Source organism: Macaca nemestrina, chromosome 5, assembly GCF_043159975.1.
Source record: "Macaca nemestrina isolate mMacNem1 chromosome 5, mMacNem.hap1, whole genome shotgun sequence".
Classification (NCBI taxonomy): domain Eukaryota; kingdom Metazoa; phylum Chordata; class Mammalia; order Primates; family Cercopithecidae; genus Macaca; species Macaca nemestrina.
In genome coordinates this window covers 166,315,247-166,338,171 of record NC_092129.1, presented here as the reverse complement: position 1 = coordinate 166,338,171, position 22,925 = coordinate 166,315,247, and the positions used below count along the sequence as shown (strand labels likewise).

The 22,925-nt window shown below is 45.8% G+C and overlaps 1 protein-coding gene, 1 long non-coding RNA gene and 1 pseudogene across 4 annotated transcripts in view; 1 reads left to right on the top strand and 2 right to left on the bottom strand.

Annotated features, from left to right (window-relative positions):
- The window catches only part of LOC105482493 (nucleoporin 153), a 109,441-nt gene extending 106,662 nt beyond the window's left edge, over positions 1-2,779 (bottom strand). The window contains exon 1 of one of the 2 annotated variants that reach the window (XM_011742629.2): positions 2,759-2,779. Coding sequence is in view for 1 of the 2 variants with exons in the window: in XM_011742627.2 (XP_011740929.1) it covers positions 2,721-2,731 (11 nt within the window). In the remaining variant the exon portion in view is untranslated. The other variant, XM_011742627.2, reaches the window with a different exon arrangement.
- On the top strand, positions 1,777-22,863 carry LOC112426781 (uncharacterized). Of its 2 annotated transcripts, XR_011624008.1 has the most exons (4): positions 1,777-3,325; positions 18,248-18,308; positions 21,605-21,713; positions 22,728-22,863. It is a non-coding gene; the product is annotated as an uncharacterized lncRNA (long non-coding RNA). The 2 variants fall into 2 exon arrangements; XR_011624007.1 differs by lacking the exon at positions 22,728-22,863 and having other exon boundaries at positions 21,605-22,173.
- On the bottom strand, positions 6,581-6,684 carry LOC139363534 (U2 spliceosomal RNA; annotated as a pseudogene).
- Positions 22,864-22,925: the final 62 nt, after the last annotated feature.

The following is a 22,925-nucleotide window of genomic DNA, read 5'->3' as shown; positions in this document are numbered from 1 at the left end:
TTCTATTCTTCCCTATTCTACTCAGGCGCAAGCATCATCCTGCAGTTTCTGTTCCATGCTAAGCCCTCAAACCCTTTTTGCACAGTGTAGCCAACTCTCTCCAGATTTTTGTTTTTAAGTCTACAGCACCCGGTATTCCCAGGAGATCTCCCATCCAAGCACTAACCAGGCCCACCCCTGCTTAGCCTCCAAGATCAAATGAGATCAGGCACATCCAAGGTGGCGTACCCTGTACCTCTCTAGGGTCTTACTGCTCTACTGGAGTTCTTGGGGAGTGAAGCAGGGTCTGTTCTGCCATTGAATCCTACAAACTCTCTCTCCAGGGCTCTTCTCCCACGGAAAGGCACACAGTCCCTCTAGAGGACACGAGGGCACCTGTGTCCTCTGGGTTTCCCCTTCCCTTCTCTACATTTTTCTCTCTGCCTAGACAATGTTTTTCCTAAGGATGACTGGAGGGAGGCCCATTTTCCTGAGCATCCCCACTGTCCAGCTCTCAAACATTTTTCCTGTGTATCCATTCCCCTAAAGAGCTTAAGTTTTTGGAAGATACTGGACATTTATTTCCTTTTCCCCCTGGCTGCTTCTTCCCCCAAGGCAATGAACACAAAAGAATTTAGCTGCTTGCAAGCAGGGGGAAAGAAGATAAGGAGCACTAAAGAGGAATGTACCCTAACCAGCTTTAAACATCCTGGGGTCCTTTTTTTTTTTTTTTTTTTTTTTTTGACAGAATCTTGCTCTGTCACCCAGGCTGGAGTGCATTGGCACGACCTTGGCTCACTGCAACCTCCACCTCCGAGGTTCAAAGGATCCTCCTGCCTCAGCCTCCCCAGTAGTTGGGATTACAGGTGTGTGCCACCATACCCAGCTAATTTTTGTATTTTTAGTAGAGACGGGTTTCACCATGTTGGCCAGCCTGGTCTTGAACTCCTGACCTCAGGTGATCTGCCCACCTTGGCCTCTCAAAATGCTGGGATTACAGCCGTGAGCCACCACGCCTGGCTGTCTCAGGCCTTCTTTTCAAGGCCAGAACTAAAAATTAGGTCCTGACTTGTTTAACTTTTACCTTTCCATAGTAGTCCACTAATCTGGCATCTGCATTAGATAAGAATGATTGATTGATTGATTCGAGACAGGGTCTCGCTCTATTGCCCAGGCTGGAAGACAGCAGTGCCATCACAGGTCTCTGCAGCCTTGACCTCTTGTGCTCAAGTGATCCTCCTGCCTCAGCTTCCTGAGTAGCAGGGACTGCAGGTGTGTGCAACCACACCCAGCTTTTTTTTTTTTTTTTTAGCAGAGACAAGGTTTCACTATGTTGCCAAGGTTGGTCCCAAACTGGCTTCAACTGATCCGTCCACCTCAGCCTCCCAAAATGTTAGGATTACAGGTGTGAGCCACTGCACCTGGCCTAGATGAGAAATATTTAAAGCATAGGTTCTCAGGCTACACTCCAGACCTACAGACTCCCTCGAGTTGAACTTAGAAATCTGTCTTTTAACAAACTGCCAGTATTTTGCTTGTGTACTCAGTTGCACTGGTCCTCTGACTTGGTTTTGGCTAAAACCCCCTGAAAGTCACTTTCTTTCCTACATCCTCTGTCTTTTTTCCCTTTCTTTCTTACCCCTGTAGTGGTAACATCTAGTTAGAGTTCCTTCCATAGAACCAAAATCTGGTGTGGAGTTCTGTATCCATTTCTCAAAGGGAAGATAAGGTGGAGGGCAAGAGGATGTTCATGTGTCTTGTCTACTCTTACCTGTTTTTTAGCCTTTTTTTAAAATTTGAGACGGAGTTTCACTCTTGTTGCCCAGGCTGGAGTTCTATGGCGCAGTCTCGGCTCACTACCGCCTCCCAGGTTCAAGTGATTCTCCTGCCTCAGCCTCCCAAGTAGCTGAGATTACAGGCATGTGCCACCACACCCGGCTAATTTTATATTTTTAGTAGAGACGGGGTTTCTCTATGTTGGTCAGCCTGGTTGGGCTGGTCGGGCTGGTCAGGCTGGTCACGAACTCCCAACCTCAGGTGATCCGCCTGCCTCAGCCTCCCAACATGCTGGGATTACAGACGTGAGCCACCGTGCCCGGCCTTTTAGCCCATTGTTATCATCCTGTTCATGTTCCAAGTTGAAAATCGTAATCTAATCCACCAAACAAGCCCATCTGAAGAGTGTATCTTCAACCTGTGTCAGATGCAAAAATATTTTGCAGCAGCCAGAAGTGGTGGCATGCACCTGTAATCCCAGCTACTTGAGAGACTGAGGCAGGAGGATTCCTTGAGCCCAGGAATTTGAGGCTGTAGTGCGCTGTGATCACTCCTGTAATAGTCACTGCACTCCAGCCTGGGCAATGTAGCGATGCATCGTTTCTTTAAAAAAAGGTTTTTTGTTTGTTTGTTTTAAAATTCTTGCCATTGAGCTTCAGAAAAAAAACCAAAAACTTCCAAGAGACCTAAGTGCTGCTTGATTCTTAAGGAGAATCACCAGTTTTTCAAGGTTTGGGATACTTGCGGAGGAAAGAGACTAATCTATTTATATATCCCCAAAGTAGATAAATTACATTTTAGTATATCTGGAGAGAAGAGTTCTCTCCCTTTTAAGTGAATATGCCTAGGTAGGCCATGTTTGACTGCCAATATCATCGGCCTATTTTATTCCAAAATGAGGTTAGGAGTGCTGAGCTAAACTGGTGCCCTTAAGGGTTACGTCCTAGAGACTAAAGATGCATTACCTGAAAGTCATTCATGAGCAATGATTGGGAAGACTCACCTGCTAGGATGGTTGTTGATATTTATAAAAGTCAGCAATATTTCTTGACTCAACAAAAAGTCATGCATTGTTATTATGACATCAGAATACTAAAATACTACTCCATATGAAATAACAAAGCAAAGAATATTACAGCTGGGCGTGATGGCTCACACTAGAAATCTTAGCACTTTGGGAGGCTGAGGTGAGAGGATCACTTGGGCTCAGGAGTTCAAGACCAGCCTGGGCAACACAGTGAAACCTCACCTCAAATTAAAAAAAAATAATAATAATCATCAAAGCAAATGATGAACAACGAAGAGGGGCAGGCTGAGCAGGAGGCAGAGAAGTGAACTGTAGCCTAAGCAGGTTCCAGTAATTACCTCTTTTATTGTAAGAACTGAATATCTCGTTCCAGGCTCAAATTATCAAGAAGTACATCTTTTCCTTTAAAGTTGATTAAGCAGCAGTATCTCTTCCAAGCTGAAAATATTATAACAGATGCCAACAGTCTGCGGAGGACTCTGCTAGATGCTGTAAATAAAGAAAACAGTTTTCCTGCACAGAATGTCCTTTTTTTCCTAAAAGGTTGGTACAGAGTTGGAGTTAGAGACCAAAGAAATCACAGACTTCACAGGTTGAAAGGAACTATAATGTTCTCTTAGGCCAATCCCACAAGTAATGGGTGAGTTATTTCTTCTGCTTCCCCTGTAAGCGCCCACTGGACTTGGGCCTTATGGCTCCGGAAATGCAGATCTGTGCTTCCTGAGGGGTGGAGAGCAGTCCTGGCTGGTAACAGCTGTGTCTGAGTGGGATTCGGCAGAAGGGGAGGGCCCAATGGGAACAGCTTGCCTTAGGCTGCTTGCTGCTCCTGGCTGAGCCCTGGGGGCCTGCTCTAGAGACTTGGCCTGGATGGACTTGAACCTTAGGGAGACTTTATCAGCAAGTCTTGCCAACAAGTGCTCCCTTGGCTAAAAAGCTGATTTCTCATACTATTTGCATTGTTTTAGGTATTTCTACTTTAGACAAAAGACCTTGTTCTTTGTGGTGCTTTGTCCAAGTAAGAATCCTTTTTTTTTTTTCTTTCCCCATTTTTCATTCATTCATTCATTCACTTAATACATTTTCCTGAGTTACTCCTGTTTCATTAAAGGCAACCGAGGGTTGGGCAGACAGCGGTGGCTCACGCCTGTAATCCCAGCACTCTGGGAGGCTGAGGCCGGCGGATCACCCGATGTCAGGAGTTTGAGACCAGCCTGGCCAACATGGTGAAACCCTGTTTCTGCTAAATACAAAAATTAGCGGGATGTGGTGGTGGGAACCTGTAATCCCAGCTACTCAGGAGGCTGAGGCAGGAGAATTGCTTGAACCTGGCAGGTGGAGGCTGCAGTGAGCCGAGATCGCACCACTGCACTCCAGCCTGGCTGACAGAGTGAGACTCCGTATCACACACACACACACAAAAAGGCAACCAAGGCTCAGAGAGCTTAGGTTAAATACTCAAAGTCACAATTTTGTGACTAAGTGACAGAATGGACATCTCCTGATTCAAATTCCAGTGTGTTTTATACTATTTTGGGTGTGGTATTACATTATTTTCATCGAGTAGTTTTTAAAAAGCTTAATATTGTTTATTAAAGTACATCTCTGGCCGGGCACAGTGGCTCACGCCTGTAATCTCAGTACTTTGGGAGGCTAAGGTGAGTGGAACGAGGTCGGGGTTAGAGACCAGCCTGGCCAACATGGTGAAACTCCATGTTTACAAAAATACAAAAATTAGCTGAGCGTGATGGCGTGCACTTGTAATCCCGGCTATTCAGGAGGCTAAGGCAGAAGAATCACTTGAACCCGGGAGGCAGAAGTTATAGTGAGCCGAGATCGCACCATTGCACTCCAGCCTGGGCAACAGAGTGCTCCATCTCAAAAAATAATAAGTATAATAAAGTACATCTCCTACTTCTCTTTTATTGACAGCACTAGAATGACAGAGGTGCAGAAAGGACAAAAGAGAACTGACATACACTGAAATTTTGTAATACACCAGGTTCAATACCAGACACTTTATATGTAGCATCTCATTTAATTTTCACAATCATCCTATAAAATAGCATGTACCATTGCTCCCATTGTTTTCTTTTTTTGTTTTCATTTTTTTGCTCCCATTTTACAGATAAGTAAATTAAGGCTTAGAAAGGTTAAACAGGCCAGGTGCAGTGGCACATGCTCGTAATCCCAGCACTTTTTGTGAAGTGAAGGTGGGAGGATTGTGTGAGGCCAGGAGTTCAAGACCAGCCTGGGCAAGAGAGTGAGACCATGTCATCTACAAAAAATAAAAAATGTAAAAATTAAATTAAAATACATGTTTAAAAAAGATTAAATAACCTGCCCAAGTTCACCTAGGTGTCAAGTATTAGAGCTGGGGTTTTTTGAGATGGAGTCTTGCTCTGTTGCCCAGGCTGGAGTGCAGTGGTGAGATCTCGGCTCTCTGCAAGCTCCGCCTCCTGGGTTCACACCATTCTCCTGCCTCAGCCTCCCGAGTAGCTAGGACTTACAGGTGCGCACCACCACACCTGGCTAATTTTTTGTATTTTTAGTAGAGATGGGTTTTCACCGTGTTAGCCAGGATGATCTTGATCTCCTGACCTTGTGAGCCGCCCACCTCGGCCTCCCAAAGTGCTGGTATTACAGGCATGAGTCACCACGCCCAGCCGACAAAATATTTTATTACAATTTTGGGAGAGGGAAAGCAAATAGATAAGAGATACCTCATTTAGCAGAGCAGAGAACATTACAGCCTAAGGACCAGGAGAAGGTATTTATGAGGAGATGTAAAGAGAACCTTGAGGAGGCTCTTGGGTACCATGGGAAGCTGGAGAGAGGCCCATGGCTGAAAACAAGGAGATGAGTTCAGAGTCTGGGTACAGACCTACTGATCCCCAGGTCTTCTCTCCCACCTTAGGCAGTCAGGGTGGGAGAGGAGAACTGGGGATCAGTAGGTGTGTACTTCTCTCTTCTCATCTTCACAGGAGCCCAGAGGTTTATTCTCCAGAGCACTGAACCCGTGAGGCCTGGTTCAGAGTATTCACTTAGTACAGTGAATAAATGTACAAAAATAAGTGAACACCTTCTAATTGAACGTGGAATGGGATCCAGCCTTTTCCCTCACTGCACGCCTAGAACACTGCAACTTCCCACACCTACTTCCCCCTCCTTCATGCAGTGCCTGTTAGTCACTTAGTAGCCATCTCAGTTATCAGATCAACTGGCATACTGTGTACATAGGGTTTACTACTATCTGTGGTTTCAGGCATCCACCGGGGGGCTTGGAACATATCCCCCATGGATAAAGGGAGACTACTGTACAAGAGCTTGAGAATGCTTTTCACGCCAATCACTCCTCTTACCATTGACCATATTTTAGTTCTACTTTGTTTTCACACTATCACACCTTTTGTTTTGTTATTTTGTTGATGCTTGTTTCGATTTACCCACATATTGACCAATTCCTTTGCTCACTACTCTTTCTTGATTTTTTTTTTTTTCTGAGATGAAGTCTCACTCTTGTCCCCCAGGCTGGAGTGCAATGGTGCGATCTCTGCTCACTGCAACCTCTGCCTCCTGGGTTCAAGTGATTCTCCTGCCTCAGCCCCCCTGAATAGCTGGGATTACAGGCACCTGCCACCATGCCTGGCTAATTTTTGTATTTTTAGTAGAGATGGGGTTTTACCATGTTGGCCAGGCTGGTCTAGAACTCCTGACCTCAAGTGATCCACCTGCCTCGGCCTCCCAAAGTGCTGGGATTACAGGCGTGAGCCACCGCTCCTGGACTCTTTCTTGATTCTTATTCCTTCCTTCCAGATTTAATTATTTCTTTCTTTTCCTTCCAGATATTAAACTGATCAGAACAGATACTACACTTGATCTTAGCCAAAAGGCCAAGAAGTGATTAATTTCCTTCTTTTTTTTTTTTTTTTTTTTTTGAGATGGAATCTCATTCTGTTGTGCAGAATGGAGTGCAGTGGAGCAATCTCTGCTCACTGCAAGCTCTGCTTCCCGGGTTCATGTCATTCTCCTGCCTCAGCCTACCAAGTAGCTAGGACTACAGGTGCCCACCACCATGCCTGGCTAATTTCTTTTGTATTTTTAGTAGAGATGGGGTTTCACTGTGTTAGCCAGGATGGTCTCAATCTCCTGACCTCGTGATCCACCCACCTTGGCCTCCCAAAGTGCTGGGATTACAGGTGTGAGCCACTGCGCCTGGCCAATTTCCTTCTTCTTAAAGTGCTTCCTTAAGTAGTTCTTTCATTTATTTATTTGTATTTATTTATTTTTTTAGAGAGTCTCACCCTATTGCCCAGGCTAGAGTGTGATGGCACAATCACAGCTCACTGCAGCCTCAAACTCCTGGCCTCAAGTGATCCTCCAAGCTCAGCTTCCCTAAGAGCTGGGATTACAAGCATAAGCCACTGCACCTGGTCCCTTAAGTAGTTCTTTTAATAGGATCACCTATAAATGATAAATTCTTTCTGTCTTTGCCTAAACTATTATTTGTCCTTTCCATGAATTGTTAACTAGCTAGAAACTGAAGTATAGGTTGGCATTTTCTCTCAGAATTTTGAAGCTGTTCCATCATCTTTTGATTTCTATTGGTATGTTTGAAAAGTCTGCTGTCAATCTAATCGTCATTTTTTTTCATTTCTTTTTTTTTTTTTGTGACGGAGTTTTGCTCTGTCACCCAGGCTGGAGTGCAATGGCATGATCTCGGGTCACTGCAACCTCTGCCTCCCGGGTTCAAGCCATTCTCCTGCCTCAGCCTCCCGAGTAGCTGGGATTACAGGTGCTCACCACTGCGGCAGGCTAATTATTTTTTGGTATTTTTTAGTAGAGACAGGGTTTCGCCATGTTGGCTAGGCTGGTCTTGAACTCCCTGCCTCAAGCGATCTGCTTGCCTTGGCCTCCCAAAGTGCTGGGATTATAGGTGTGAGCCACCACGCCTGGCTGCCTCTTCCAAAATATCTGGAGTGGATTTTGTAGTGAAATTCTTTCACCTCTAGTTGAGTTTAGTGTGCCAGTTGGGAAGATGTAATGACTCTGTTTCCCGATACATGCAGTGGTATAGTCTGTGCAGCTTCTACAGCTGCATTCAATGCCACCAATAAAAAAACATGGACACCTCAGTGGCCTAGGCTGTTTGTGGCAGTGGCGGTAACAGTGTAGGTTGTTAATATCCTGTGAGTTCCATGTTCAGGTGCTTGGAGTGGCTGTGGGGTGAGGGTCTTAGTCTCAGGGTCTCTCAAGCCTATTATGGCATCCGGGTCTTGGGATGCAGCTTTGCTCTCTGTAGGAAGTTTGGATGTAGGTTACCTAGAGCTAGGATCTGCGACCCTGAGGCACCCCTTAGGAGCTTGGGCCCAAAGGACTGCATTTTATAACTGTGATTCTAACTCTAGTGGGGATGGGGGACAGGGCAGAGCCCTAACCTGACTCTGGCAATGAGGGGGTGCTCTAGAGGTTTGGGTCTGGGGATCAGGGTATAGCTGCAATTCAGGAACCTGAGCCAATAGAGCTCAGTGGGAACTGAGGTCCCAGGGGATGAGGCACTGTGTAGTAGTGACTCTAGACCCTGGGATGGTGGGGCTTGGCAGTATCCCAGCCTCTGTGAGACCAGCTGCAGTGGTAGCAAGTACCCAATAATAATGGAGCACCACTGTCCTCTGGGACCTGGGCTGGGGCAGCGAACAACATAGCAATGATTTTATTCTCCAGGGAGAGGGTATCTCAGCAGCTCAGGCTTTAGGGGGATATTCCAGCCCCAGGGAAGCAGAGCACTGGAGTTGTTTGGCTTGTAGGGTAGGGTGTCTCAGCTCAGCCACTGTTCTGTTTCCCTGGGATGTAGGGTCCTACCTCATCTCAGCCCAGAGATGCACAGCTGCTGAGGTTGACCAGGACACTGATTCCCTAGTGGGGACAATGTGCCAGTTCAGCTCAGGCCTGGGAGCATGACTGTTCTGGGCAGCCTAGTACTATTTGCCTGGAATGCAGACAATTGCTTCAGCTTAGGTATTGGGGTACATGATCGTTCTGGGTGGCCAACACACCATTCATTACCTGGGATGCCGGGTGCTGCATGGACTTAGGCAGTGGGGAGACATGACTGCTCTGAGCAGTCAAGATGCTGTTTTGCCATGAAACAGGATACTGCTTTATTTATTTATTTATTTTTAAATTTATTTATTTATTTATTTTTTTGAGATGGAGTCTCACTCTGTCGCCCAGGCTGGAGTGCAGTGGCGCATCTCCACTCACTGCAAGCTCCGCCTCCCGGGTTCACGCCATTCTGCTGCCTCAGCCTCACAAGTAGCTGGGACTACAGGCGTCCGCCACCACGCCCCACTAATTTTTTGTATTTTTTTAGTAGAGACGGGGTTTCACCGTGTTAGCCAGGATGGTCTTGATCTCCTGACCTTGTGATCCGCCCGCCTCGGCCTCCCAAAGTGCTGAGATTACAGGTGTGAGCCACCGTGCCCAGCCGATACTGCTTTACTTTTATTTTATTTTATTTTGAGACCGAGTCTCACTCTGTAGCCCAAGCTGGAGTGCAGAGGCACAATCTCGGCTCCCTGCAACCTCTGCCTCCTGGGTTCAAGCAATTCTCATGCCTCAGCCTCTCGAGTTGCTGGGATTACAGATGTGTGCCACCATGCCCAGCTAATTTTTTGTATTTTAGTAGAGATGGGATTTCACCATGTTGCCCAGGGTGGTCTCAAACTTCTGAGGTAAGGCGATCCGCCTGCCTCGGCCTCCCAAAGTGCTGGGATTGCAGGCGTGAGCCACCGTGCCCCCCCCAGAAACAGGAAACTGCTTTAGCTCCTGCCTGAGGAGGGGTCAGTGGAGTGGCTTCACCTCCGCCTGGCCCCATGAAGAATGGTGTAACTGCTGCTCCCATTTCAGCTTGGGGATGTTGGGACACCAGGCTGGGTGGTTCAAAGGCAATGTAGCTTCAGGGATGAATGGGGATCTGTAACTACTTGCCCACAGAGCCAGTCACACTCCAGCCATAGTTCCAATTCAGCAGCATGTGGATCAGGGCGGGGGAGTGGCCAGTGCTGGCTCCTTCTCTCCGGTCAGCACAGCTGTGTGGACTCCAGGCAGCTTCCTCAGCTGGGCTTAGTGCCTACGAGGACTGCAGGGGAGAGTAGTGAGGTTTGTAGGTGTCCAAAGTTGATGGGAGTTGCTGGGATCCTCTTGTTTACCTCTTTGCTGAAGGGAGAAGCTAGTTCTCAGCTGATCCCAACTGGGGGACACAATAATGGAGGCCTGTCATTTCCTTCCATTCTCTGTGGTCATCCCGAGATTCTGTTACTCCTCTGGTGCACTCCAGCACTCTCAGTTATTTTCATTAAAATGTCGTTGTTGGCCAGGCGCAGTGGCTCACTCCTGTAATCCCAGCACTTTGAGGCTGAGGCAGGCGGATCACCTGAGGTCAGGAGTTTGAGACCAGCCTGGCCGAAACCCCATCATGAACCCGGGAGGCGGAGGTTGCAGTGAGCCAAGATCATGCCACTGCACTGGATCCAGCCTGGCGACAGAGCAAGACTCTGTCTTGGCGGGGGGCGGGGAAAAAAGGCATCATTTATTTGTTGTTTTGGCTATCTTGTAGGAGGAACAAACACTAGGGGCCATCTTGCTAATGTCACTTTCCATGTGGTCATCTTATAATGTCTAAAAACTGGCTTGCCTCAGTGAACCCTGGTGAGCTTCATCTTTCCATCTCAACTAGCTCATTAAAACATGTTTCTGAGCAGAGACAATATTCCCCTCACTACCCTCTACACCAAACAAGTGACTTTAAATTTAATTTTAAAATGTGACCATATGAAGCTGGGCAGGTTGGTACACACCTATAGTCCCAGCTATTCAGGAGGCTGAGGCGGGAGAATTGTTTCAGGCCAGGAGTTTGAGTCCATCCTGGGCAACATAGGAAGACGCTCATCTCAAAAAAAAAAAAAAAAAAAAAAGTATGACGTATGAAAATTGTTAAAAGACATTTTTGAAAAAGAATAGTGAAGGCCGGGTGTGGTGGGCTTGAGTTTGTAATCCCAGCACTTTGGGAGGCTGAGGCAGGAGGATCACCTGAGCACAGGAGTTTGAGATCAGCCTGGGCAACATAGTGAGAAACTCTCTCTACAAAAATACAAAAATTAGCTTGGTGTGGTGGTATGCACCTGTAGTCCCAGCTACGTGGGAGGCTGTGGTGGGAGGATTGCTTGAGCCTAGGAGGTTGAGGAGGCAGTAAGCCTCGTGCCAGTCTGGGTGACAGAGTGACACCCTGTCTCAAAAAAAAAAAAAAAAAAGTGAAGGGGAGACTTACCTTAACAACTTTTAAAATACGCTGTAAAGCTACTATAATTATACATTATGGTACATGTAAAGAATATAAACAAATCATTGAGGCAAAACATAGAGTGAGAAAACCTAATATTTTCTTTCCAAATCCCAATGAATGATCTTATATATCCCCTGGATTAGGCAACTTTCCTTGGGGTCACTGATCTATGGCACAGAGAGATAAAATTGCCTCAGTTCCTATCAACTGATTTACAAGTGTTTCAGAACGATGCCTAATTTGAGAGTGCACATATTCGTTTCTATCTTGATTTTATGCTTTCATTGATTGACTGATGAGAAGACATTGTGTCGTTGCATTTTTGGGATCTTTCCTTCTATTAATTAATTCACTCTTTAATTAAAATGAGCAAACTAGTAGCATAAAATGTAAGTGAAACCCACACCAGCTATTTTTTAACTTGAAAACATTAAAATCTGACATACATCTAAGAATTTTTCATATGCAAAACCCTGTACTTAATTTCGGGCAAAGAAAGGCTAGTGAAGTATGGAAAAGGAACTGAGAGTTTAATTGGTAAGCTAAACATGAAAACAACTGCAATGGAAAAGAAAATAAAAACTTTTGATAGAAAATCCAGATCCTGAGGAAGCATGAAGAGGGAAAGCTATTTTAAGTAGTTGGCTTTTAGCTGGACCTTGAAGGACGAGGAGGATCTTGGCTTAGGAGGGAGACAGCATTCAGACTGATTTTGATGTCTTTGACCTGTTTGAGGAGTATGCTAAGGTGTATTGTAGGCCTGATGTTTTTCTCATAATTAGACTGGAGTTACGGGTTTGGGGAGGACAATCACACTGGTGAAGTGCCATTTGTATCACATGGTACCTACTATCCACATGACTTATCACTGTTGATGTTGACTTTGACCACCTGAAGTTGTGTTTCTCGTTTCTCTACTACAAAGTTACATTTTCCACTTTCCATTCTCTTTGGAAGGAAGTCACTGTGTGGCACACCTCACGCTTGATGAGTGGGGAGTGACGCTCCCTCTCATATTATATTTTTACTATAAAGTGTATTTTTACTATTTTTTTCTTTAGACGGAGTCTCACTCTTGTTCAGGCTGGAGGGCAATGGTGCAATCTTGGTTCACTGCAACCTCCGCCTCCTGGGTTCCAGTCATTCTCCTACCTCAGTCTCCCGAGTAGCTGGGATTACAGGCACGCGCTACCATGCCTGGCTAATTTTTGTATTTTTAGTAGAGACAGGGTTTCACCACGTTGGCCAGGCTGGTCTCAAACTCCCAACCTCAGGTGATTCGCCTGCCTTGCCCTCCCAAAGTGCTGGGATTACAGGCGTGATCCACTGCACCTGGCCTTTACTACATTTTAGAATAAGCTTATTTTCTCAAGTTTGTTTGTATGTTTTTGTTTTTGTTGTGTAAAGAATGATCTTACCTGGCTGGGCGCAGTGGCTCACGCCTGTAATCCCAGCATTTTGGGAGGCTGAGGTGGGTGGATCACTTGAGCCCAGGGGTTCAAGACTAACCTGGCCAAAATGGTGAAACCCTGTGTCTACTAAAAATACAAAAAATTGGCCGGGCACAGTGGCTCATGCCTGTAATCCCAGCACTTTGGGAGGCTGAGGTAAGTGGATCACATGAGGTCGGGAGTTCAAGACCAGCCTGACCAACATGGAGAAACCCCATCTCTACTAAAAATACAAAATTAGCTGGGTGGTGGCACATGCTTGTAATTCCAGCTACTTGGGAGGCTGAGGCAGGAGAATTGCTTGAACCCGGGAGGTGGAGGCTGCAGTGAGCCGAGATCACGCCATTGCACTCCAGCCTGGGCAAAAAGAGTGAAACTCCATCTCAAAAAAACAAAACAAAACAAAACACAAAAAAAATTAGCCTGGCATGGCGGCATGCGTCTGTAATCCCAGCTACTTGGGAGGCTGAGGCATGAGAATTGCTTGAACTCAAGAGGTGGAGGTTGTAGTGAGCCAAGATCATGCCACTGCACTCCATCCAGCCTGGGCAACAGAGTGAAATTGTGTCTTGAAAAAAAGAAAGATCTTTCCTGTCTATATACTGAATTTGTGTCAGGGGTGCCCCAATCTTTAGTCAAGAGCTACATTTTATCACCTTAAAGGCTGGAGATCACCAGGTAAAGGGGAAACAAACAGCAAAGTATCAGAGCTGCCCGGAAAGGAGGAATGCCGCTGCCTGCAGTTTTTCCTTTTCTGCTGAAAATTCAAAACTAAGTCAAGTATAACTGTGGCAGCTACTATACAGTTCTATACAGTTCTTCTGAACAAGATTTTGACTGACAGATTTTTTTTTTTTTTTTTGAGACAGAGTCTTGCGCTGTCACCCAGGCTGAAGTGCAGTGGCATGATCCTGGCTCACTGCAACCTCCACCTCCTGGTTCAAGCGATTCTTCTGCTTCTGCCTCCCAAGAAGCTGGGACTACAGGCACCCATCACCACGCCCGGCTAATCTATTTTATTTTATTTATTTATTTATTTTTTTTGAGACAGAGTCTCACTCTGTCACCAGGCTGGAGTGCAGTGGTGCAATCCTGGCTCACTGCAACCCTCGCCTCCCGGGTTCAAGCCATTCTCCTGCCTCAGCCTCCCGAGTAGCTGGGACTACAGGTGTGCGCCACCATGCCCAGCTAATTTTTTTGTATTTGTAGTAGAGATGGGGTTTTACCATGTTGGTCAGGATGGTCTCGATCTCCTAACCTCATTATCTGCCCACCTTGGCCTCCCAAAGTGCTGGGATTACAGGTATGAGCCATGCGCCCCACCTAATTTTTGTATCTTTAGTAGAGATGGGATTTCAGCATGTTAGCCAGGCTTGTCTTGAACTCCTGACCTCTATGATCCACCCACCTCTGCCTCCCAAAGCGCTGGGATTACAGGCATTAGCCACGATGCCCGGCTGAGACTGACAGATTCTGATGCAAACAATTTTCCTGGATTTGAAGCCTAGCTCCTTCCCTTTCTGGCCTTTGTGATTTTTTTTTTTTTTTTTTTTTTGACAGTCTCACTCTGCTGCCCAGGCTGGAGTGCAGTGGCACGATCTAGGTTTACCGCAACCTCCGCCTCCCGGGTTCAAGTGATTCTCCTGCCTCTGCCTCCCAAGTAGCTGGGATTACAGGCGTGTGCCACCACACCCAGCTAATTTTTGTATTTTTCATAGAAATGGGGTTCCACCATGTTGGCCAGGCTGGTTATGAACTCCTGACCTCGTGATCTGCCTGCCTCGGCCTTCCAAAGTGCTGGGATTACAGGTGTGAGCTACTGCCCCTGACCCTTTGTGACCTTCTGTTGCTGTTGTTTTTTTGAGATGGAGTCTTGCTCTGTCACCCAGGCTGGAGTGCAGCGGCACGGTGAATCACGCCTCTGGGATTCACGCCATTCTCCTGCCTCAGCCTTCCAAGTAGCTGGGACTACAGGTGCCCGCCACCACGCCTGGCTAATTTTTTGTATTTTTTAGTAGAGATGGGGTTTCACCGTGTTAGCCAGGATGGTCTTGATCTCCTGACCTCGCAATTCGCCTGCCTCAGCCTCCCAAAGTGCTGGGATTACAGGTGTGAGCCACGGCACCCGGCCTTGTTGTTGTTTTTTTGTAAGCTCATATTAAGTGATACTCTGTAATCCTGACAGATCCTTAACCCCTTTGAGACACAATTTCCGCATCTGTAAAATGGGGTTAATGACAGTATCTACCTCATGAGGCTGTTGGAATGATTATGGGAGCAATGCATATTAAATCTCTTACATTTAATAAATAGCAATACAGTGGACATATTTTTTATATATTTTTTTGAGACAGAATCTGACTCTGTTGCCCAGACTGGAGTGCAGTGGCACCATCTTGGTTCACCGCAACTTCTGCCTCCCGGCTTCAAGTGATTTTCTCACCACAGCCTCCCGAATAGCTGGGATTATAGGTACGTGCCACCCCATTTGGCTAATTTTTGTGTTTTTAGTAGAGATGGGGTTTCACTATGTTGGCCAGGCTGGCCTCGAACTCCTGACCTCAAGTGATCTACCCATCTGGGCCTCCAAAGTGCTGGGATTATAGGCATAAGGCACCGCGCTCGGCCTGAGACTTCATCTCTTAGGAAAAAAAAAAAAAGGGCTAGGCATGGTGACACTTGTGATTCCAGCACTTTGTGAGGCTGTGGCAGGAATACTGCTGGAGCCCAGGAGTTCAAGACCAGCCTGAGGAACATAGCGAGACCTTATCTCTATTACGAAGAAAAAAAAAAGCTTTGAAGTCAGTACTTTGTTATAAGCCAGAGTGTAGGCTCTGTGATCTAAGGGTAGTTCCTCTGAGACAAGAAGGGAGGAGAAACGAGAAATCAGGGGCGGGGAAGAGAAAAGTGAGGCATAGGGAATCAGGAGGTTGAGACTGGGGGGAGGATGCATCTTAGTCCGTAAGAGGACACCCAGTGCTCTACACCTGGGGCTGAGGTGAGGAGTTGGGTATGAGCAACACTTTTTGAGGCTCAGATAGTTTGAGAGAGAAATTGAGAGAGCATCGGCTGGTGCTTTGCTGCTTTCTATTGGCACCCTCCCAGCCTTGCTTGGATAGAATGGAAGGAATAGATAGATAGGCTCCAAAAAACATTCGGTTGGTCCTCTTTGAGGCATGGATGAGTTCCTGAAAGAACCCATGAGTAATGCAAGAAGAAAGCTGAAATTTTTTTGAGATAGAGTCGTGGTCTTGTCACTCAGGCTGGAGTGCAATAGCGCGATCTTGGCTCACTGCAACCTCCGCCTCCCGGGTTCAAACGATTCTCCTGCCTCAGCCTCCCAAGTAGCTGGAATTACAGGTACCTACCATCATGCTTGGCTAATTTTTTTTGTATTTTTTGTGGAGACGGGGTTCCACCATGTTGGCCAGGTTGGTCTTGAACTCCTGGTCTCAGGTGATCTGCCCACTTCAGCCTCCCAAAGTGCTGGGCATGAGCCACCGCGCCTGGCCAAGAATGCTGAAAATTAAGAGTCACTATGACTGTCCAGGTTCACCACAGCACAGGTATGGTACAGGGGTGCCATGGCAGGGGCTGTGTGCCAGACAGCCCAGAGCCGGAGCCAGAGGCAAGGGCAGCTGAGCCTCATAAGTACCAGTGCAAGACCAGCGGGAAAAGCTTTGAGCAGAGTTTGCCAGGCAATTGTCCTACAGAAAGTTTCCTGGAGGACAGACCATTATTGACATCAGTGGTGAGTGAGGCCAGAACAGAAATCTATGACCAACAATTAGATGAGAAAACTACTCCTCAACCAGGGTCAGCAGAAACTAGCAGAAGACAACAGATTACAGGTGCTACCCTGGCCAATAGGATAAAAAAAGGAACCTTCCAGACCCATCCTTAGAAGCATGGGGCTCAGGGGACAGACTTCAAGAGGGGAAAAGGAACTCTGAGGCTGAGTGCATATTGAATATTTACCTGCAAGAGCTTAAACAGGAAGAAGCTGATCAGGAATACTTTTCTACATATCTGTACCAGTTTTTGATAGTTCGTTTATTTTTACATTTTATTTTTTGTTAGCTTATTTTCCTTTTAAAACTATTCTCTTTTAAATCCTTTTTATTTTTTAAGAGAAAACTTCTAAGTTTCATTAAATTTTTTAAAATTTATTTTTTAACCGGCCGGGCGCGGTGGCTCACGCCTGTAATCCCAGCACTTTGGGAGCCCGAGGCGGGCGGATCATGAGGTCAGGAGATCGAGACCATCCTGGCTAACACGGTGAAACCCCCTCTCTACTAAAAATACAAAAAAACTAGCTGGGCTTAGTGGCGGGCGCCTGTAGTCCCAGCTACTCAGGAGGCTGAGGCAGGAGAATGGTGTGAACCCGGGAGGCGGAGCTTGCAGTGAGCCGAGATCGCGCCACTGCACTCCAGCCTGGGTGACAGAGTGAGACTCCATCTCAAAAAAAAAAAAAAAAAAAAAAAAAAAAAAAAAAAAAAAAAAAATTTTTTAAAGAAAACGTTTAAGTTTCATTAAAAAGTTTTATTTTTTAAAGAAAACTTAGGCCGGGCGCGGTGGCTCAAGCCTGTAATCCCAGCACTTTGGGAGGCCGAGACGGGTGGATCACGAGGTCAGGAGATCGAGACCATCCTGGTGAACATGGTGAAACCCCGTCTCTACTAAAAAACACACACAAAAAAAAACTAGCCGGGCGAGGTGGCGGCGCCTGTAGTCCCAGCTACTCGGGAGGCTGAGGCAGGAGAATGGCGCAAACCCGGGAGGCGGAGCTTGCAGTGAGCTGAGATCCGGCCACTGCACTCCAGCCTGGGTAACAGAGCCAGACTCAGTCTCAAAAAAAAAAAAAAAAAGAAAACTTTTAAACTTCATAAATCCCTTTATGTTTCTTTTTCCAGTTAGCCAGCTTTAAAGTTTCATTTTACGAGCTTCAAGAGCCTTGAACCCTTGCTTATTCTGAAACATTTGGATGTGTAACACATCTTAGTAAAAAATCTGATCTTTCAATATCTTCAGCAAAAAAAAAGCCTATGTTCATAAACCCCTTTTTTTGGCAGTTTTCTTCCTAAATCTAATTGTTAATATCATATGCCTTAGTAAGTAAAGATGTGTCTGAATTTCCTACTTTGACCAAAGCCATAAAATATATTGGTATGCTTGTGTCTCTAATGAAGCGGATCTGCAAAGCATCAAATGAGAACAATCCAACTAAAAATAGAGGTGGGCCGAATGTGGTGGCTCATGCCTGTAATCCCAGCATTTTGGGAGGCCAGGGCGGGAGGATCTCTTTGAGCTCAGGATTTCAAAGCCAGAGACTCCTGACAGCTCAAGAGGTCCTGAAATGGCAAGACTACGTCTCTACAAAAAATGAGAAAATTAGCTGGTTGTGGTGGCCCGTGCCTGTGGTTCTAGCTGCTAAAGAGGCTGAGGCAGGAGGATCAAAGAGGCTGAGGCTGCAGTGAGCCTGATCACACCACTGCACTGCAGCTGGGTGACGGAGTGCACTTGCCTCCACCAGGAATAGCAGTACAGTTTGATTACTGACTATAAGTCACACATTCAGATAATCCTAGTATTTTGACTTTTTTCTTTATTAATATCTCCTTTGTCTTCCATGGGATGTGCCTTTCCTTTTGACTCTGCTCTTTATGAATAAAGGAGTTGGATTCCCAATTCACTGAGAGGTTTCAGTTAGCTTCGCTTTGCCCCATGGCTTCAGGTATGTAACTTCATAATAGTTACGGTGGTTTTAAAATATGTCTACAAATCCTTTGACAGTCTTCTTCACAAAATGAAGAGCCCAGTTCCCCTCCCGTTCAGTGGGGGCTGGACTTAGTACCTTACTGCTCATGAATAGATTATGGTGGAAGTGAAGTGTGACTTGAGACCACGTCATAGAAGAGGCACTGTGGCTTCTGCTTGCTGTCTTGGACCACTTGCTCTGGGGATGCCAACTGCCACATTGTGGGGACATTCAAGCAGTATGGAGGGGTCTACAGAGCGAGGAAGTGGATCCACTCTAAAAGTGGATCCTCCCAGTCCCAGTTGAGCTTTCGGGTAACTGATAACTAACTCTAGCTGACATCTTTATATATTTTTCCTATTTATACACACACACACGCATACTTTTTCTTTTTAGCTCTTGGAGCAGAAAAGGAGAGCAAGAACTCTTACTCAATTACATTTTTTTTTTTTTGAGATGAAGTCTTGCTTCATCACCCAGGCTGGAGTGCAATGGCATAGTCTCGGCTCACTGCAACCTCCACCTCCCGGGTACAAGCGATTCTCCTGCCTCAGCCTCCCAAGTAGCTGGGATTACAGGTGCCTGCCACCATGCCCAGCAAATTTTTATATTTTTAATGTTTATTTCTTGAGACGGAGTCTCGCTCTGTCGCCCAGGCTGGAGTGCAATGGCGCGATCTCGGCTCACTGTAACCTCTGCCTCCTTGGTTCAAGCGATTCTCCTGCCTCAGCCTCCCAAATAGCTGGGACTACAGGGCTGTGCCACCATTGTATCTTCAGTAAGACGGGGTTTCACTATATTGGTCAGGCTGGTCTCGAGCTCCTGACCTCAGGTGATTTCCCCACCTGGGCCTCCCAAAGTGCTGGGATTGCAGGCCTCAGTTACATTTTCTTTCAATACTTTTTAATTACATGACCAGAAAGCGTTACTTTATAATAAAGCATAGTCATGTAATTAGCTTTTTTTTCAACATTATTCTAAAGCTTCTAAAATATTATAATTAAAAAAATAATTATTGGCTGGGGCAGCATAATTTAGTAGAACACAGTATCTTGTCCTTACCTAACCCTAAAGCTTTTTAAATTATTTTTAGTGAGAAGAGTGGCATTATTTTACATTTTGTAAATCTCTGTAATGTCTGACTTAATAGATGAAAGCTGGATTCCCAAAGCTGCTTTGCATTCAGTCTGTTACAATATCACACGTGAGGTAGCCTCTGGAAAACTCCTCTCCACACTCATGAAAGAAATAGAGTGAAAAAGACAAATGATGTATTAGTAATATAAAAATGGCTTTGACCTTGACTATCCGTGAAAGTCTCTTGAGGACCGCCCCTCCTCAACCACCCTTTGAGAACCGCTGCTCGTTTCATTTCCTCACTTTACGTAGAAGGACACAGACCTCAGAAATCCAAAATGACACAGCCTGTTAGTGGGAGGATACAGATGAGATGGTTTGTCTCACTTCTCTTGCTTAGGTTTTCAGTCAGATACCCTGATGGCCTGTCCTGTTCTCTGTAGCTGCAAAGACTGTCACAATATATTATCCCTGCAAAAATTTTAATAAAAAAGGAAACATCACCAAACCTCATAAATTCTACAACAAGCATACTGTGTTTGAATTTGAATTATGACATTTGAATTAGGATCTCTATTTGAACTGAAACACTAAGGCAAATTCTATGGCGCCCTACTCCATGCAAGTTGTTAATGACAAACTGCACAGTAAATACCACAAACACGGAAATACCACAGTGTCTGTGTCTGAAATATAATTGTGATAGATTCCAAAAAAAATTTTTTTAAATTAAAAAAAATCTTATCTTCTACATCCTGCGGAACCAAAAACATTTTCTCATGTACTGGCTGAAAGGGTAGTGGACGTATTAAGAGACTACGAATAGGCTGGCAATCGTAGGGAGCTTTTTAGATTAACTAGAGTTGTTCTGAGATGTAGATATTTTTCATTCTCTAACCAGACCTTATTTTTGTCTTTTTGAAAAAACATCAAAGAATCTTCACGGTCACCTAGCAATGATTTCCTTTGTATTCTATTAGATGGTACAAATCTTTAAATGGATCATAGCCTTGTTCCTTAAAGAACGTAGTGTCAGCCAGGCATGGTGGCTCATGCCTGTAATCCCAACACTTTGAGAGGCCAAGGCGGGTGGATTCCCTGTCTCTACTGAAAATACAAAAATTAGCTGGGTGTGGTGGCAGGCGCCTGTAATCCCAGCTACTCGGGAGGCTGAGGCAGGAGAATCACTTGAATCCAGGGGGCAGAGTTTACAGTGAGCTGAGATTGTGCCACTGCACTCCAGCTTGGGTGACAGAGTGAGACTCTATCTCAAAAAAAAAAAAAAAAAAAAAGAACATAGTGCCTACAAAAGCTGGTCTAGCAAAGGACATTATTCCCAAGGAAGCTACTCCCAACTGTTGGGTTTTTTCAGGCTCTACATTCTTTAGTTTTGAATCATGTGGCATATATATATATTTTTTCTTTTTTTTTTGAGACGGAGTCTTACTCTGTCGCCCAGGCTGGAGTGCAGTGGTGTGATCTCGGCTCACTGCAACCTCTACCTCCCGGCTTTGAATGATACTTCTGCCTCAGCCTCCTGAGTAGCTGAAACTATAGGCATGTGCTACCATGTCCGAGTAATTTTTTTTTTTTTTTTTTTTGAGACAGAGTCTCGCTCTGCCGCCCAGGCTGGAGTGCAGTGGCTTGATCTTGGCTCACTGCAAGCTCCGCCTCCCGGGTTCACGCCATTCTCCTGCCTCAGCCTCCCGAGTAGCTGGGACTACAGGCGCCCGCCACCTCGCCCGGCTAATTTTTTTGTATTTTTTAGTAGAGACAGGGTTTCACCGTGTCAGCCAGGATGGTCTCGATCTCCTGACCTCGTGATCCACCCGTCTCGGCCTCCCAAAGTGCTGGGATTACAGGCTTGAGCCACCGCGCCCGGCCAATTTTTGTATTTTTAGTAGAGACGGGATTTCACCATGTTGGCCAGGTGGGTCTTGAACTCCTGACCTCAGGAGATCCACCCGCCTTGGCCTCCCAAAGTTCTGGGATTACAGACGTGAGCCACCGCGCCTAGCCAGAGTTTATCTTCCTTAATGAAAGAACTCACAACCAAGGCAAAATGAACTTTTTAGGTAAGGAGTTGCTTCTTTTCTGGTTTCCCTTTGAGCAAATTCTTTCCATTTCTCACCAAACCGCCAGAGGCCCCCAGGAAGGGAAACTGGCAGCTCCAAATGACCCTTTCCTCTCCCCAGGAGGACACAATGAGGACCCTGCAGCTGGTCCCCACGACTCCTACTCCTGTGCTAGAGGACAGTTCGAGCCATAGTCCCAAAGGTCTTTTTATAAACAGCTATTCTCCCCGTAAGTCGGTGCCATAGAAACACAAGGTTGTATTTCTGTTATGATAAAATGTGTGTCCAAAAAACTATCAACAAATGTGCTGACACTGGTACTACTGTATCTTGGAAATAATCGTTAAACCCATGCCTCTAACTAGCCAATAAAATGTCCTAAACCCAGTTTGTTCTAGTCATAATGACAGATGACAATGTCACTGACCTGAATACCACTGGTCTCACACTAGCAAGGCAAATGATATTTGTTCATTTTGTCTTGAACTATACATTTAGTTGTTATCTTTTATTTAACTATTAAATAGCTGCTTTCCTCTTTCCAAACCCATTCTCTAAAATTCAAGTAAGTTTTGGGATTTTTTTGGGGTCCCTTCTCTCCTTTCCCAGGGAAGTCTCTACAGGGCACCCTTCTGTCCAGAACAGGCTAGATCTAATTCTTTGTAACTTCAGAAAGGGTATTTTGAACAGCTGAGATTTTTCTTTTCTTTTTTTTTTTTTTGAGTGGAGTCTCACTCTGTTGCCCAGGCTGGAGTGCAGTGGCGCGATCTCGGCTCACTGCAAGCTCCACCTCCCGGGTTTACGCCATTCTCCTGCCTCAGCCTCCCGAGTAGCTGGGACTACAGGCCCCTGCCACCATGACCGGCTAATTTTTTGTATTTTTAGTAGAGATGGGGTTTCACCGTGTTAGCCAGGATGGTCTCGATCTCCTGACCTCGTGATCCGCCCACCTCGGCCTCCCAAAGTGCCAGGATTAGAAGCGTGAGCCACCGTGCCCGGCCTGCTGAGATTTTTCTGAAAAGATTCTGTAATAATTCTGTTTTTAGATAAGATTTTTATGATAAGCTACTTTTAGCCACTACTTCACAGGTGGCAGGGCACTGCTGCTTGCTGTAAAGATTTAAGCATCGTTAACAGGTGTAACATACCATGTCCTACCTGCTCCAGATAGCCCCCCTCCACCACGATGGGATTGGTCTGTCTGGAACTTGTGACACTCACCACACCCTTCTGTCCTCTGAAGGTGCCCAGTTTTCAAGAGGCCTGTCCGTCCATGACATGTCACCAGGCTGAACACAGAGAGTGACAAGCAAAGTGTGGCCTGCATCCTGGCTTTGCTACAGCTCCATCAGTAACTTCTCTGCCTCAGTTTTCCACCTGTCAAACACTTAATGTCCACAGTACCTATGGGTCTGTTGCTGTGAGGATTAAATGAGATAAT